Here is a 14,343-nt window from a genome sequence, read left to right as displayed (position 1 = left end):
ATTTCCTCCGAAGTTAATTCTTTCACATCACTAATAGACCAAATTAGTTTATCAAAGTTGTTATCTAGTAAAGCAAATAACTAATGTCCCCTAATTAGTTTTATAAGATTTCCAATCTAATTACTAGTCAATAGAATTCAACAATGTTAAAAATTATCGATAAAAACATCAAATTTATTAAGAAAAATAGAAAACAGGACATAAATTAACATATATTCTTAAATAAATACAATGTTACCATCAGTTGATTTAAGTTGATCAACATATATTTAGCTTCCCATTTTAAGTGTAACGTGATTGACCTGACCACTTAATCATGAAATTAGGAACTTTGGACATAGTGTAGTAGCACACAAATCCAATTCTCTCAAGCAAATAAACTCAGTTCTTTGTTTAGCAGGCCTAGCTGTGTTTACTGAAGCTGTATTACTGGGCCAAGGTATTGATAATTTTCTTCTATAACCAGCTTCTCTAACATGTGTCAACAGTATCAAAAGGTATCTATGAAGCATGTGTCACCTAATTTTAATTTTGTGTCTATCTAAACTCTATATCAAATCAAAATAACTCTATATCAAATCAAAATGAACCATCACTGAGCAATTGTAACCATAGTTCGAAAAATCGGCCAATTCCGAGTCAAATCGGCCGATTCAACTCGGAATTGGACGGGACCGGGCCGATTTTTGCCCAATTCTCAAGTTTGTGTGATTTATTTCAAAAATATCGGATGAACAGTGACGGAATCGGTCGATTTTCCGATTTTCCGTCCGATTTACACCGATTCAAGCCGATTTAAAGCAAAAATATTTTCAATTTCACTAACCTGTGCCGATTCAAGGCGGAGGAGAAAATCGCGCCATTTGAGCTTCAATCGCGCCAGAGGAGAGAAAATCGTTCAGGCCATTTGAGCTTCAATCGTGTGAGGAGAAGGAAAATTGCGCAGGCCATTTGAGCTTGAAAGGCGTCAGAGGAGAGAAAATCGTGTGAGGACTGAGGAGAAGCAAAATCGCGCAGGAGGAGAAGGAAGGCCGAAGGGTCTGATTTGTGGCATTTTTGAAATCCGGCCCTCCATGTTTTTATTATTTACAACTTAATATGTATATATATATATATATTTTTTAGTGAAAGACCCTCATGCATGTATTAATTTAGTGAAATACCCTCAACAGCATGACTAATGTTTCTTTTGTTTTTTCTTGCATGTGAATCTCTTTATATTATGATGGCATGTATGGGACCTCAGAGTTTAGTGGAGGATATAATTCAAGCTCATCTACGTATGGAGTACAACCAGACTACAATTTAAGTAGTAATCCAGAATTTTCTAGCACATACAATTCATATGTTGAATATGAGGATGCTAATAATTTTCCATTTGACACTACATTAATGTCTTTATTTTTTGGCTCTGTACAACAATATCCCTATTCGTTTTTTAATACAGAGGACAATGAGATGATCCAGCCAGCTCGGCATAGCTTCTGGCAATAAAAATGTGTTCTATTTGTAATGTTTGTAATAAATTAAATAATTAGTGGATTATATGAGTGTAATATTGTCTTAATTAACTTAGTTTTTTTACAAATTATTTTTATCAATTTTTTCCTACTTTTTGGCTACAAAACGAGGCTTATGCCAAAAAAACCCGAGTTACCGATCCGATTCTTCTGATTCCGGCCGATTCATCCGATTCTAACTCGGCGGTCAAAAATCCGATTCCGATTCCAATTTTTTGAACTATGATTGTAACTTTATCAATACCGCATTCGAAAGGTTAACAAATATGTTTAGGTGGGACTGTGAAACGCAAAGCATAGTGTAGCAGTCTTTTTATTAAGATACTAATCAAAGGACTTCTTAAAGTTTACAATAAGAGACCACCACATCACAATTACATTCCAAAATCTATCAATAAATTCGACAAAGTAGTAACAAATAAGAAAAAAGAGTAATAACAATAATGTAAGAGAAAAAAAGAGATGAAACTAGAAATAATGCCAATATGTATATCAATCACCTCAGATCCATTAGTGTAAGAAAGCCAACCAAGTGCCATAGATTCATTAAATCCAAAAATCTTTCATACTACACATAAAAACCAAAAAGGAAAGTGCAAAGTGATTGCCTATCAAACAGAGACATTTATCAAAATGTCACCACAAAAGTTTCATACTGCATGAGGGGACACTATTCATGCTCGTTATCATCGCTCTAGATCTCTTCATCACCCCTTGAGAAGAATGATTTTACACTTCTCTGATAACTTGGGGAACAACTTGATCTCCTTGAAAATTACAATGTCATCCTTTAAATTCTTGACATGGAATTTCTCTAACACAGGTGCAGTGCTTAACACATGTTCCGCAAATTCTAGCATCGACTTGGCCCTATCCAAGGACCCAGAGACCTGACGATAAATAATGTTCACAACCTCCAAGTGTTTAAACAAGCAGTCTCGGATTGATTTAAATATCCACGAACCTTCAACATATGGTGGTGGATCACCCGGTGTCCCAACACTAAAAATTGGAAAAAAGAAAAAAAAATAATGAAGAAGCCCTGTCAGTTGTATGATTAGGTAGTATGAATAGATAAAAAGATTGAACTAATTTGCCAGTAACACATGATTATGTTGATCCAATTCAAGCACAAACATTATATATATTTTAGACTATGGGAGTCAATGTATACAGAGGAGCTATTGATGTTTATTTTTTGAATACCGATTTTTTTAAAAATACCCATTTAATAAATAAATTAAATTAAAATATCCAAGTTTCAACAAAATTTATAAAAATACCCAAACCGCGGATTTTTTCCGCGGCCCGGAATTTTTATTCCGGGGCGCGGAAAAAATTCGCGCCCGGAAAAAAAAAAAAATTTGGTCCCGACCGCGGATAATATCCGCGGGCCGAATTTAAAAATAATTTTTTTTTTTTTTTTTTTTTTTTTTTCTAAGTCTGGAGAAAAAAAATTATTTTTTTTGTCAAACTTTGTACCTCTGGTTAACATAGCAAAACACCTTCAAATATCATGAAAATTTACCGACATGCATTCTTGACTTCATAGAATAAGACTGTAAAGTTTCATACAAAATCTCAAAACAGATCGTGAGATATCGGCTCTCAAAAATTGCCCGAACTGCTGAAGGAGTGCTTCTGACCCCAACTTTGCACCTCTGATTAACATACCAAAACACCTTCAAAAATCATGAAAATTTACCGACATGCATTCTTGACTTCATAGAATAAGAATGTAAAGTTTCATACAAAATCTCAAAACAGTTTGTGAGATATCGGCTCTCAAAAATTGCCCGAACTGCTGAAGGAGTGCTTCTGACCCCAACTTTGCACCCCTGATTAACATATCAAAGCACCTTCAAAAATCATGAAAATTTATCGACATGTATTCTTGATTTCATAGAACAATATTGTGAAGTTTCATACAAAATCTCAAAACAGACCGTGAGATATCGGCTCTCAAAAATTGCCCGAATTGCTGAAGGAGTGCTTTATGATTGAAGGTGTTTTGATATGTTAATCAGATATGCAAATTTGGGTTTAGAAGCACTCCTTCAGAGAGAGTTCAGTTTTGTTATGTTTGAGTTTTGATTTGTTATGTTCAGTTTTATTATTTTCTTAGTATATGTTTTATTATGTTTCAGTTTTCAGTTTTGTTATGTTTCATTATCTCACGATCTGTTTTGAGATTTTGTATGAAATTTCACAGTCTTGTTCTATGAAATCAATAATACATGTTGGTAAATTTTCATGATTTTTGAAGGTGCTTTGATATGTTAATCAGGGGTGCAAAGTTGGGGTCAGAAGCACTTCTTCAGCAGTTCGGGCAATTTTTGAGAGTCGATATCTCACGATCTGTTTTGAACTTTTGTATGAAACTTCACAGTGTTATTTTATGAAGTCAAGAATACATGTCGGTAAATTTTCATGATTTTTGAAGGTGTTTTGGTATGTTAATCAGGGGTGCAAAGTTGGGGTCAGAAGCACTCCTTCAGCAGTTCGGGCAATTTTTGAGAGCCGATATCTCACGATCTGTTTTGAGATTTTGTATGAAACTTTACAGTCTTATTCTATGAAGTCAAGAATGAATGTCGGTAAATTTTCATGATATTTGAAGGTGTTTTGCTATGTTAACCAGAGGTACAAAGTTTGACAAAAAAAATAATTTTTTTTCTCCAGACTTAAAAAAAAAAAAAAAAAAAAAAATTTTAAATTCGGCCCGCGGATATTATCCGCGGTCGGGACCAAAAATTTTTTTTTTTTTTTTTTTTTTTTCCGGGCGCGAATTTTTTCCGTGCCCCGGAATAAAAATTCCGGGCCGCGGAAAAAATCCGCGGTTTGGGTATTTTTATAAATTTTGTTGAAACTTGGGTATTTTAATTTAATTTATTTATTAAATGGGTATTTTTAAAAAAATCGGTTTTGAATAAGTAGGGAGTCGTTTGTAGAAAATATGTAGGTAAGTATAAAGGTCAATAACCCTGTAGCAATTTTACCTAAAATCCAACACATCAACATGAAATTTTGACTAAAGAATGGGGCACGGCTGACCCCTATTTTTGCCTAGTAATAGGCAACTGTATTTCTTTCTAATTTCCTCACCTACAATATTACTTGAAAGGATTTGCAAGTAATCGAGCATTCAATTTTGCCCAAAAATATAAAAAGTAATATAAACATAAATAAAAACAATGGTGTGAGAGGTTAGAGAGCAAGCTTTGCTGAGAGAGACAGAGAGCCCAAGGTAGAGAGAAAAAGGGGGAGCTGGGGAAGGAAGGAAATTAAAAGAAGAAAAGGTGTGTTTTATAAATCCCAAATGGCAAATACAGTTTTTTTTTCTAGTTTTATATTTATTTGGGGTTTATTTGTAATATTACATCCAAGTATCATCAGATTGTATTTGAATTACAAGAAACAGTCCTTAGTCCTGCTGATAATTTTTCATCCAAAGAGTGTAAGAACTAAAAAGTCGCAGGTAAAGATATTGACAGATTTTGTTACTTCATAGTTCATACAGCGCATCTATTATATATATATAATCTTGATGGAGTCTGCTACAGTACTACAACAGTGATAACTACAGTAACACTGACAGATGGGGCCCATATCTATTTTATTTATATATAAATGGGTTTGGCACAGTTCATTCAGTGCTGGCTCTTTCTCAACCGTCTGATCCGTATCCAACGATCAATCACGCGTACTTCTCTCTTCGCTTTTCGCTGTGTTGACGCGTGTATCGTCTCTTCCCGTCCACCTTTCTCTTCTCGTCTTGTCTATTCTTCCAGAATCCAGACCCTTCCCTTCCGTTCTATCCACCTTTTTACAATTTTCCCTCGTCTGATTCCAATATTCTCTGCTTGCTTTTCCCACCTCACCTCCCTTCTTCTTTCTCCCGTCTCTTTCAAAAAATCCTAACCTCACCTCTCTCCTCTCTCGACTGTGCCACCATCGAAGCGGTCGCAACCCTCCAAAATCTGCGTTCCTGGTGTCTTCTCTGTGTTGCTAGGGTCGAGTAGGGTCAGGTGTTAGAGCGTAGAAAGACACCGAAATTGGTCGAATGTAAACCAGTTGTAACAAATTGTGCTTATCTGCATGATGGTCAGTACTGCCCGAATTGGGTTTCATTGAACTGATATGTAACCGAGCCCAACTTTATTCACGGAGACTCAGTTTTGCAGATAATGATAAATTGGCGCTGATTGCACAGTTCAGTGTGGGGGTGGGATGTGAGATTGTAGCCAATGGGATTATATCCATGCTTAGTTGCAAAAATTGGTAGTGTGTATGTATCAGTTGTTTTAGGCAATGGTTAACTGACCTATACTTTTTGAGAAAAGGGTGTTGGATCGTGCTTGATTGTGTTCAGTTGCATAATGCATTAAATGTTGAGCTCAATTGGGTGTTCTTCCTCACGCCACAGCTCTATCTTGCTATACAAAATTTCAGCTTGAGGCTTTTCTCCTTCGCCGATAGTGACAACGTCTAAAATGAAGAAACGAAGCATTAGGTGGGTGGCACAAACTGAAGCATTAGGTGGGTAACGCGTTTTAATTAGTGGAATGCAACACCACTGGTAATCTTGGGTCAAGCTGCGGATGAGTTACAACTCAAGAGGCTGTGGCCTTTATCGGTAATTTCCATTCAAAAATAAAATCCCTCATTTCCAATTTTATATTTTACTTACGATTTTGAATTGTATTTCCTATTTAGGAATGGAGCTACAGTTTGAGTGGGACATGGCGGCAGCATTTGTGAAGCAGCCATATGAGTCCCTTTTTAGCTGGTATGACGTTATTCGTGCTTTAATCGTGTGTTATACGGCATAGTAAGTCCAACCATGAAGTTTTCTTGCTAAAACATAGCTTTCATGCATTTTGTATAGAACTGAGAGTGTGGTTGTGCTTGCATGTATAAAGGTCAACAAGACAAATATAATATAACATTAAAATAAGTTGATTAAGGGGTCAACTATGAGAAGAACAAGTCTCAGCTAGAAATGCTGAAAATTGAAGGTGTTGTTAAACAAGTATTCCATATGATAAACGCAACAGAGTTGATTGTCATTTAGCAGTTTTTTTACAACTTTATCAGTCAGCGGAGCGGGTGTCTACTTGCACAATAGAAGGGAGGGCCCTTATTTCTGAAGCCGATCGAGGCTTTATTGTTTTTTTTTTAAAGCAACATTAAATCTAAGCTACTTTCTAATTGCAAGTCTAATTGCCCAATCAAGGCTTCAAGTTGGCTTTTAGCTCTACGTAAGGGGAGGCAGTACCACACCAATGGGTACTTGTCAACCCAAACGATGCTGGTAGAGCTCAAATTGGGTTTAGGCTTGATGATTAAGGCTAAAAGACTAATAATATTTCCATGGTGCATCAATTAATTACAAAGCCTCTGACAATAATGGGCTTCATTTGGAGAGATACTCTTGGACACTTACCCTCCAACAGGTCACCATAAACATATCGGTTCCTCCTGGTACGAAGTCTAGATTTGTCTCCTGTGACTCATCAGAATCACATACACTCATCAGAATTGCATATTTTTTCTTTCATGTCTTAACAGAACTTAAAGAGGACCTTTCAGGTTTCAGGACAGGTACAGTATTGTATACCAGTATCTGTTTATGGTACCAACCAACTAATACAGAAACAAAAATATGCTATAAACAATTAATAATTATAAACATCAGCTGTACAAAAATGATGTAATAGCTGTGTAATGCCCGATGATGACCGTCGCTATCATTAGATATATGCTAATATTTGCTTTACTTTGCATTTGCAGGATTATTTAAAATTCTTTTATTGAAGCTTATCTATTTTTGCTATGTACAGAAGCTGGACAAAGCTGATGGAGCGGCTGATAGGTATTATTGAAAGCCCTCTTTAGTTCTTTGAAAGACTGATTTTTTTCTTTCTGAGCTTTTTTCAGAATATTGTTGTGTGTTTATTTCAAATTATGATGCAAGTCTTGCCACTTATAACTTCAGTAAACGATCTATGTATATTCAAACCCTTAGCTCACTTGAAGTAATTACATTTGTTGTGGTATTATTAAAGCCTTTTCTTTAGAAAGACAAAGTGGCTAAACTTTTTGATTAAATCAAGTAAATTCTGGGATTGATCTTATTTTTTCAAAAAGAAAACAGATAAATATAGGGATTGCCCATGTAATTATTAGTTTTATTTGCATAATCTTCACTGATGCTTGAAGTAGTGCTATGGTCTGGCTCAAGCCAGATTAATATATTTTCAAACTAATATAAATATACTATAAACATATTAATTAAGGCTGCAGCTGGATTTTACATGCTTCGTATGGATTTTTTTTTTTTTTTTTTTTTTGCAATTCCTTTGGACTCAAAAGAGCAGCATATCTATTTCTTTATTCGAGAGCATTATGGAAATTATAGTTTGGTAGATCTCTGAATTAGATGATGTTCAATCTATAGCTTATGTTTGATACATACTACCAGTAAAAAGTTAGTGGCACATGATTGGAACTTCCTCACGCTGAACCCTTCATGAGAACAGATACCAAATAGTGTTTATGCATAACTTAGTGCATATATTTAGGGTTTAGATTGAAATATGAAACTGCCTCATTTTCTGAATTGAGATTTACAATGCTGATTTACTATTTAGGGCTTCTCATTTTGAAATTTTATCTTATAGATCATTATAGAAAAAAAAAAGATATGACAAGAAAAGAGTTGTTGGGATCTGATTGTAGTCTATAGATGTCAATGTCAATTTGTTTCACCAATGGGCTACAATGAGCCGCAAGATGGAGTTCAAGAAGGGAGCAATTCTATACCACTGCACATCTTAGAGGTGGTGTTTTCTTTGAAATCCAAATATTTTAAATTTTTTGTACTTTTTCTTACAACGCATATATCTTTAAGTTGCTATTGACTGGATGAAAGATTGCAAAAGGGAAGTCAATAACGGAAACAAAAATTTCCCTTTCTTAAAAAATGAGAAAAGTGATCTCATATAATGTGTTTGATGAAAAACATGATAAATGTTGATTTAATGTTGTAAATATCAATTACTGATAGTATTTCTTTTTTTTTTTTTTGGATTACATACAGAGGTTTTCTGAATTCTACCAAGTGTGCAAAAATGTTCATTGGACGTAGAGAGAATTACCAAAAAATTGACCTGGTTATTTCAAGTCTTATAGCTCTCTCTTATTTATGACTTTGCAACTGTTTTCGGTTATGAATGGTCAATCTATGCTCATTTTTTAAAAAATTACAGCCTCCTGCATCATTTCTTGCACGAGATGTCTTATACAGTATATTTATTGGTTTTGCAGATGAAACTCGGATCTTGGTTCTTTATACGGGTCTTGTCTCTTTGGGTATTAATTCTCTTCCAAGCATAACACACAGGTCATGTTAATTTATTTCACGTAGCCAGAACAGTTTCAGCTGTATAGTTTTGTATAGTTTTTGTTGTGTCACTGTATAAGTATTTTCAATTATAAAAGCTATACAATTTTTTTGTTGTAATATCTTACTACATTCTATGTACTTTCCTCTCTGATGCAACAGCCAGTGCCGAAGCAACGCGAGGCTGGCATCTAGTTATCAATAAAGTTCAAACATGGTTTCATACGAATTTTTATGCTGGATGAAGCAAAGACCACTCTGTCAATATATTTATTAGACAATATAATGTGAAACAAATTCATTGAATTGAAGAATAAATACTCAATATATATAAGATATTAGAGGATAATCAAACCCCAAATTAGTTTAAGCGCTCAATTAATTTATTAATTATTAGACAGTCCCATGGTCGTTAGTCAAAATGGTCAACAAAGCGGAGCCACCACCGGCGCCATAACTTGGCTCCTCTACAATAATTGAGACGTAATTTTATAATCTTTTATGTACTAATTAATGTTTTGATTTTAATTGTTATTTTCAATTTTTGAGTGTAATATATTTTTTTAAGATCTTATTTTTAGAAATATTTTTGTAGTGTGTTTTTGTACTTTTTTAATTAATAAAGCTGCTGATTTTAATAATTAGGGGGACTTTGATTAAATGTGATCGGTGCAAGAAGAGTTTTGCAACTGTACAGTTGCTGATCGAGAAGAGTTTTGAAACTGTTCAGTTGCTGATCGAGCATGGAAGGTGTCAACGCAAAAATTACAAGGAGGTCAAATCAAAGTAGCAGCGTTGTGTGTAGATTTGTAAATTTGATGGCATTATGACATAAACTAAATCCAACAATTTAGTTTCTTTTGTTTTCGCTTGTGTTAATGTATGTTTTTTGTATTTCAATTTGTTTGAAAGATTGTGTCTTGATGTTTTATGGATTACAATTCTCCGAGATTAACTGTTGAAAAAAGTTTTGATTTTCGTTCGTTCTAAATTATGATTCTCCCAGTAATTAATCCTCCAGATTTACACAATGCCATGATTATATAATATATCATAACTAAATCCGGATGGCTGAATTAGATATTCCTTGAATGAAATATATTCATTAAGCAATTTCAGATACAGTGGAAAGCATTGATAGAGCTGGCTTAAGGAGGCAGGTACTTGGTACCAGTTTGGTACCGGCAAGGGAAATGCAACAAGCATTGATGTAAACTTAATTTTCTTCCAAAGGTATTCCAGGAGGCCTCCAGTGGTTCAGAACTGGAGCGCATCAGAACCCTACTAAAACCCTTCAAGGCCCAACAAGGCCCATTATACAATCGAGATTCCAGTCTCCTCCTCTCTTTGCTGCTCCGATCATGGCAACTCGGCGCTGCCTAGCGGCTCTCCATCTCCGCTCCATTCTCCTCTCCATTCGACCTCAGCAAACCCTAATTTCACCCCTCCCTTCCCGTTTCTCTATATCACCTCCAACCCCAAAACCATCACCATCCATTTCTTCCTTCTCACTTCTCCGCCACTTCTCTTCTTCTCCTCCTCCACCGACCGACGGCTCGGACGGAGAAGAAGACGTTGAAACTGGAGAGGACGATGAAGGATGGGATGAAAGCGATAACATGGGAACAAGGCGCATTGTTCAAAGCGGGAAATCAGAGGAGGAGAAGTTAAAGGAGGCAGAGGAGATTGGCTATCAGGTCATAGGTCCACTTGATCCCTCTTCAGAGAACCCCTTCAAGCCATACGAGCCAGCCTTTGCTGTTGTTCAGGTCTGTTTCTGGTATCTAATTTAACTGATATGTGACACTGTAATGGTACTGGTAAATTAGGTATCACCTTAGATAAAGCTATTTCCAATTGAACTTAGGTTAAAGTACTTGGAGTGTCAATTAGATACTAATTCGGATCTAAAATCATAGGTTAAAGTACTTGGAGTGTCAAATAGATACTAATTCGGATCTAAAATCATAAGTGCATGCAACGATTCTTTAGGTGACTGCAATCTAGTTTGTACATGTTAGGTTATTTGACCTGATTAGTGAGTGGGATTGTACTGATATTAACTCCTGCTGGTACAGATAGGTATTGCTACTCCAGATGGCTTGGCAATGTCTTACTTGAAAGCCTTTAATGAGATGAACTTTGCTAAAATCTTCTCAATAGTGCCGATTGCATCATACCTGCTCAGATTTTTTGCTTTCTTCTTCGATTTCTTTTGAATTCTAATTTTTTTTATTATGCAGATTGGTTCTCACCAGTTCAAGGTCAGCAATGGGGATTCAATTTTCACTGAGAAGTTAAAGTATTGCGGTGTTAATGACAAGGCATGCCTTAAATTTTATATTTTTTTTGTTTGGCTCATTTCATTCAAGTCCCAATAAAGGGTCATACTGTGCACAACAAATTTTCAATGTTGGTAATGTCTATTTATGACTCGCAGACTGTGAACTTAGACTCTCTATATAAAGGGCCAAAAATATTGAGATATCTCAATCTCAACTTTTCAGTTGATGACAAAACCGGGCCAAAAAATATTTTCGGTGCCTATTTAGATGCACAGGGCAGTATTAATACAAAATGAGTTACTTTAAGATTTGTGCTGAATGGTTCAGATTTCTTGTATAACCTTTTGGTACAGTTAATATTAAAGAAGGTCTTGATGCTTGGGTCGAAAAATGAGACAATGATTGGCAGGCCAGTATTGGTTGATGCGGCTGTTCATGCTGTGGTCGAGGAGCATGTAAGATTTTATTTCCTCCTTTTGCTGTTGAAAAGTGAGAAAGACTAATGATATCTATCACCAAAAGTTGGCATTGCTGATTAATTGTCTACAACGTCTTCTTTTAACCCACTGTATATTATTTGGTCTGATAAACCTTTTCTAGTCCTAGACAATTTTATTTTTTCCTTGCTCTTAGTATATATAATTAGTATCTTGGTAGCCATGTTGTTAGAATTTTATTGGTGCTGTTGGGGGTTTTAATGTTTTTTTGCAGCCTTCATTAGTGCACGTGAAACATAGACATGTACATAAAATGAGAAAAACAAAATTTGTTCCTATATCCCTGATTCTATTTTTTTTTTTTTAAATCATATCAGGTACTTTCCATATTTTATTTTAGAGAAAGTTCTGAATTTTTAAAAGGGGGTTTTAGAGAAAGTTCTGAATGATGATTTTATTTTATGTTTCTCACTTTTTAAAGGACATATCAGGTACTTTCCATATTTTGTAGCAGGGTAATTTGTGTATGCTTACACTCAAAGTGCATGTTGATTTTCATGAATAATCTTATATCTAAAGAAAACCTAAGAAAACACTCATGTAAGACCTGAAAGAAGATGCTTTGGGCATGCCCATGAATTGGCATTTACAAAGGTTATCTTTACAAGCTGCAAGAGCGCCTAATATATCATGTAGCTTTTGAGATATTTTCATTGGTATTTGGCAGCGGATGTTTATTTGAGAAACTGTGGAAGCAATTGCTGTTTTCCCTTTTCTCCTGAAGTTTTAAACAGTGATATTTTAAAGTTTTCTGTCAGTTAATGGTCAATACATTTCTTCGACCATTTCTCAAATGGTATACAAAAACATTCTTTTTTGGGTTAGGCTTTGGATGCTAAAGTAATCATCTTCAAGAAAAAGAGAAGAAAGAACTACCGCCGAACCAAAGGCCACCGTCAGGTCTCTCTCTCTCTCTCTCTCTGTAACTTATTTTCTGTTGACTTAAACGGGAATTTGTTAACTAATACTCTCTCTCATATAACTTTTATTTTTTTGATTGAATTTTTAGGAGCTGACAAAGCTGAGAATCACTGACATTCGAGGGATAGATAAGTCCGAGGCTCTTTCTGTGGCAGCTTGACATTATTTCTAGTTGAATCAGCTTTCCTTTTTTCTCTTACATTATTTTAATCACTTTTTTTTCTTTCTTATTTTATCTTTTTTTTTTCTACTTTGTTGAATTCATTACTAGATTTTGGAATGTAATAGTGATGTGGTGGTCCCTTATTGTAAACTTTAATAAGTCTTTCAGAGCTAAAATTGAAATTTACAATTTTACATAACATTAGAGGCTAAACTGCCAAATTACATATGGTTATGAGTTTGCACCAGTTGAACTAAGACTACCACAGATTCTCTGTGAAAGCAGCAAAACATTTCATATTATTATTTCTCTTTTTGAATTTACATAGTCAGAATAGATGCTTTGTCGAGTCAAATTTGTTATCTATAGATGTATTTTTTCCTTTCTTTTTTTGTTATTTTATTTTTATTTTTGGGACCAACTCCTGAGGCAACTAGTATCGTTCAATTGAATTATGCCTTTTCCAATGGCTAATAGCAAAATGAACTGGGACTACCACAGATTCTTTGAGAAAGCAGCAAAACATTTCACAGTTTGTTTGTTCAACGTTCTTGGATATTCTATCATGGAGGGAGCTAGCGTTGGTGATGAAGAGAGCTATGTTGATGAAGGGAGTGATAGTGATGAAGAGAGCGATGATAGTGACGAAGAGAGCTTTAGAGGCAATCATGAGGATTCTTTAAGGCAAAATGGATTCTTGCCCATGCATGTATTATTTTTATTTCTTTTTCTTTTTGGTATTATTATTTTATTTTTATTTTTTGGTTGAAAGCCGGTTGTAATCCTTGGAACGTCATTTAAAAATTTTGGGACCAACTCTTTAAGGCAACAACTATCGTTCAATTGAATTATTCTTTTTCATTGGCTACCAGCAAAATGCACTGAAAGTACTTTTTATAATAGAAAAAAAAAAAAGTAATTGCATTTTGAGAATGAGATTCCACCTTTTAGATTTATTTGACCATCATTTGTTTACGATTAGGATTTAGATGTTCTTATTTTTTTTTTCCATGCTTGTACTTTTCAAGAATGTATCAATGAAAGCCTATATCCAAGTTAACAAAATAAAAAAAAAATCATTATCAAGTTTTTGTTGTTTCTGCGTTTAAAATATTGATATGGTTTTTGCAAATTTGATAGACAAATATTGTGTGAAAATTGTCCACATTAGTATTTTGTTTATAAATATTTGTATGACAACAGAAACAAGTACGAGATCCGTAATTTTTACATGCATGTAGAATGAGCAGCTTTGGTTATAATTAACTACTTTATTCTTTCATTTGAGTTTTATGTTTTTATTTTAAATTATTTCAAATATTTTATTCTTTCATTGAAATATTTTATTCTTTCATTGAAATATTTTATTCTTTCATTGAAATATTTTATTCTTTCATTGAAATATTTTATTCTTTCATTGAAATATTTTATTCTTTCATTGAAATATTTTATTCTTTCATTGAAATATTTCGAGGTTAATATTATTTCCATTGCCAAACACAATATTATTTTAGGGGAAATTTCATGTATACCCCTCAAAAATATCACAATA

The 14,343-nt window shown here is 34.4% G+C and overlaps 1 protein-coding gene and 2 long non-coding RNA genes across 9 annotated transcripts; 2 read left to right on the top strand and 1 right to left on the bottom strand.

Annotated features, from left to right (window-relative positions):
- Window positions 1–5,320: 5,320 nt before the first annotated feature.
- On the top strand, window positions 5,321–9,841 carry LOC144548245 (uncharacterized). Of its 7 annotated transcripts, XR_013509311.1 has the most exons (5): window positions 5,321–6,156; window positions 6,237–6,309; window positions 7,314–8,362; window positions 8,623–8,695; window positions 8,850–9,841. It is a non-coding gene; the product is annotated as an uncharacterized LOC144548245 (long non-coding RNA). The 7 variants fall into 7 exon arrangements; XR_013509309.1 differs by having other exon boundaries at window positions 5,321–5,624; window positions 5,973–6,156; window positions 7,314–9,841; XR_013509312.1 differs by lacking the exon at window positions 8,623–8,695.
- A 406-nt stretch (window positions 9,842–10,247) lies between these two features.
- On the top strand, window positions 10,248–12,973 carry NFD1 (Ribosomal protein L21). The gene is made up of 5 exons (XM_078297388.1): window positions 10,248–10,694; window positions 11,169–11,249; window positions 11,564–11,665; window positions 12,533–12,607; window positions 12,717–12,973. Exons 1-5 carry the CDS (start codon window positions 10,287–10,289, stop codon window positions 12,786–12,788), a joined length of 738 nt encoding a protein of 245 aa, XP_078153514.1. The 5' UTR covers window positions 10,248–10,286; the 3' UTR covers window positions 12,789–12,973.
- On the bottom strand, window positions 12,805–13,345 carry LOC144548673 (uncharacterized). Its single transcript, XR_013509421.1, has 2 exons — window positions 13,279–13,345; window positions 12,805–13,044 (listed from the first exon to the last, which is right to left on the bottom strand). It is a non-coding gene; the product is annotated as an uncharacterized LOC144548673 (long non-coding RNA).
- Between the last annotated feature and the right edge of the window lie 998 nt (window positions 13,346–14,343).

This window comes from Carex rostrata, chromosome 33, assembly GCF_964058835.1.
Source record: "Carex rostrata chromosome 33, lpCarRost1.2, whole genome shotgun sequence".
Lineage (NCBI taxonomy): Eukaryota > Viridiplantae > Streptophyta > Magnoliopsida > Poales > Cyperaceae > Carex > Carex rostrata.
Note: the sequence above shows the minus strand (reverse complement) of the source record. Positions and strands in the feature narration are given on the sequence as shown.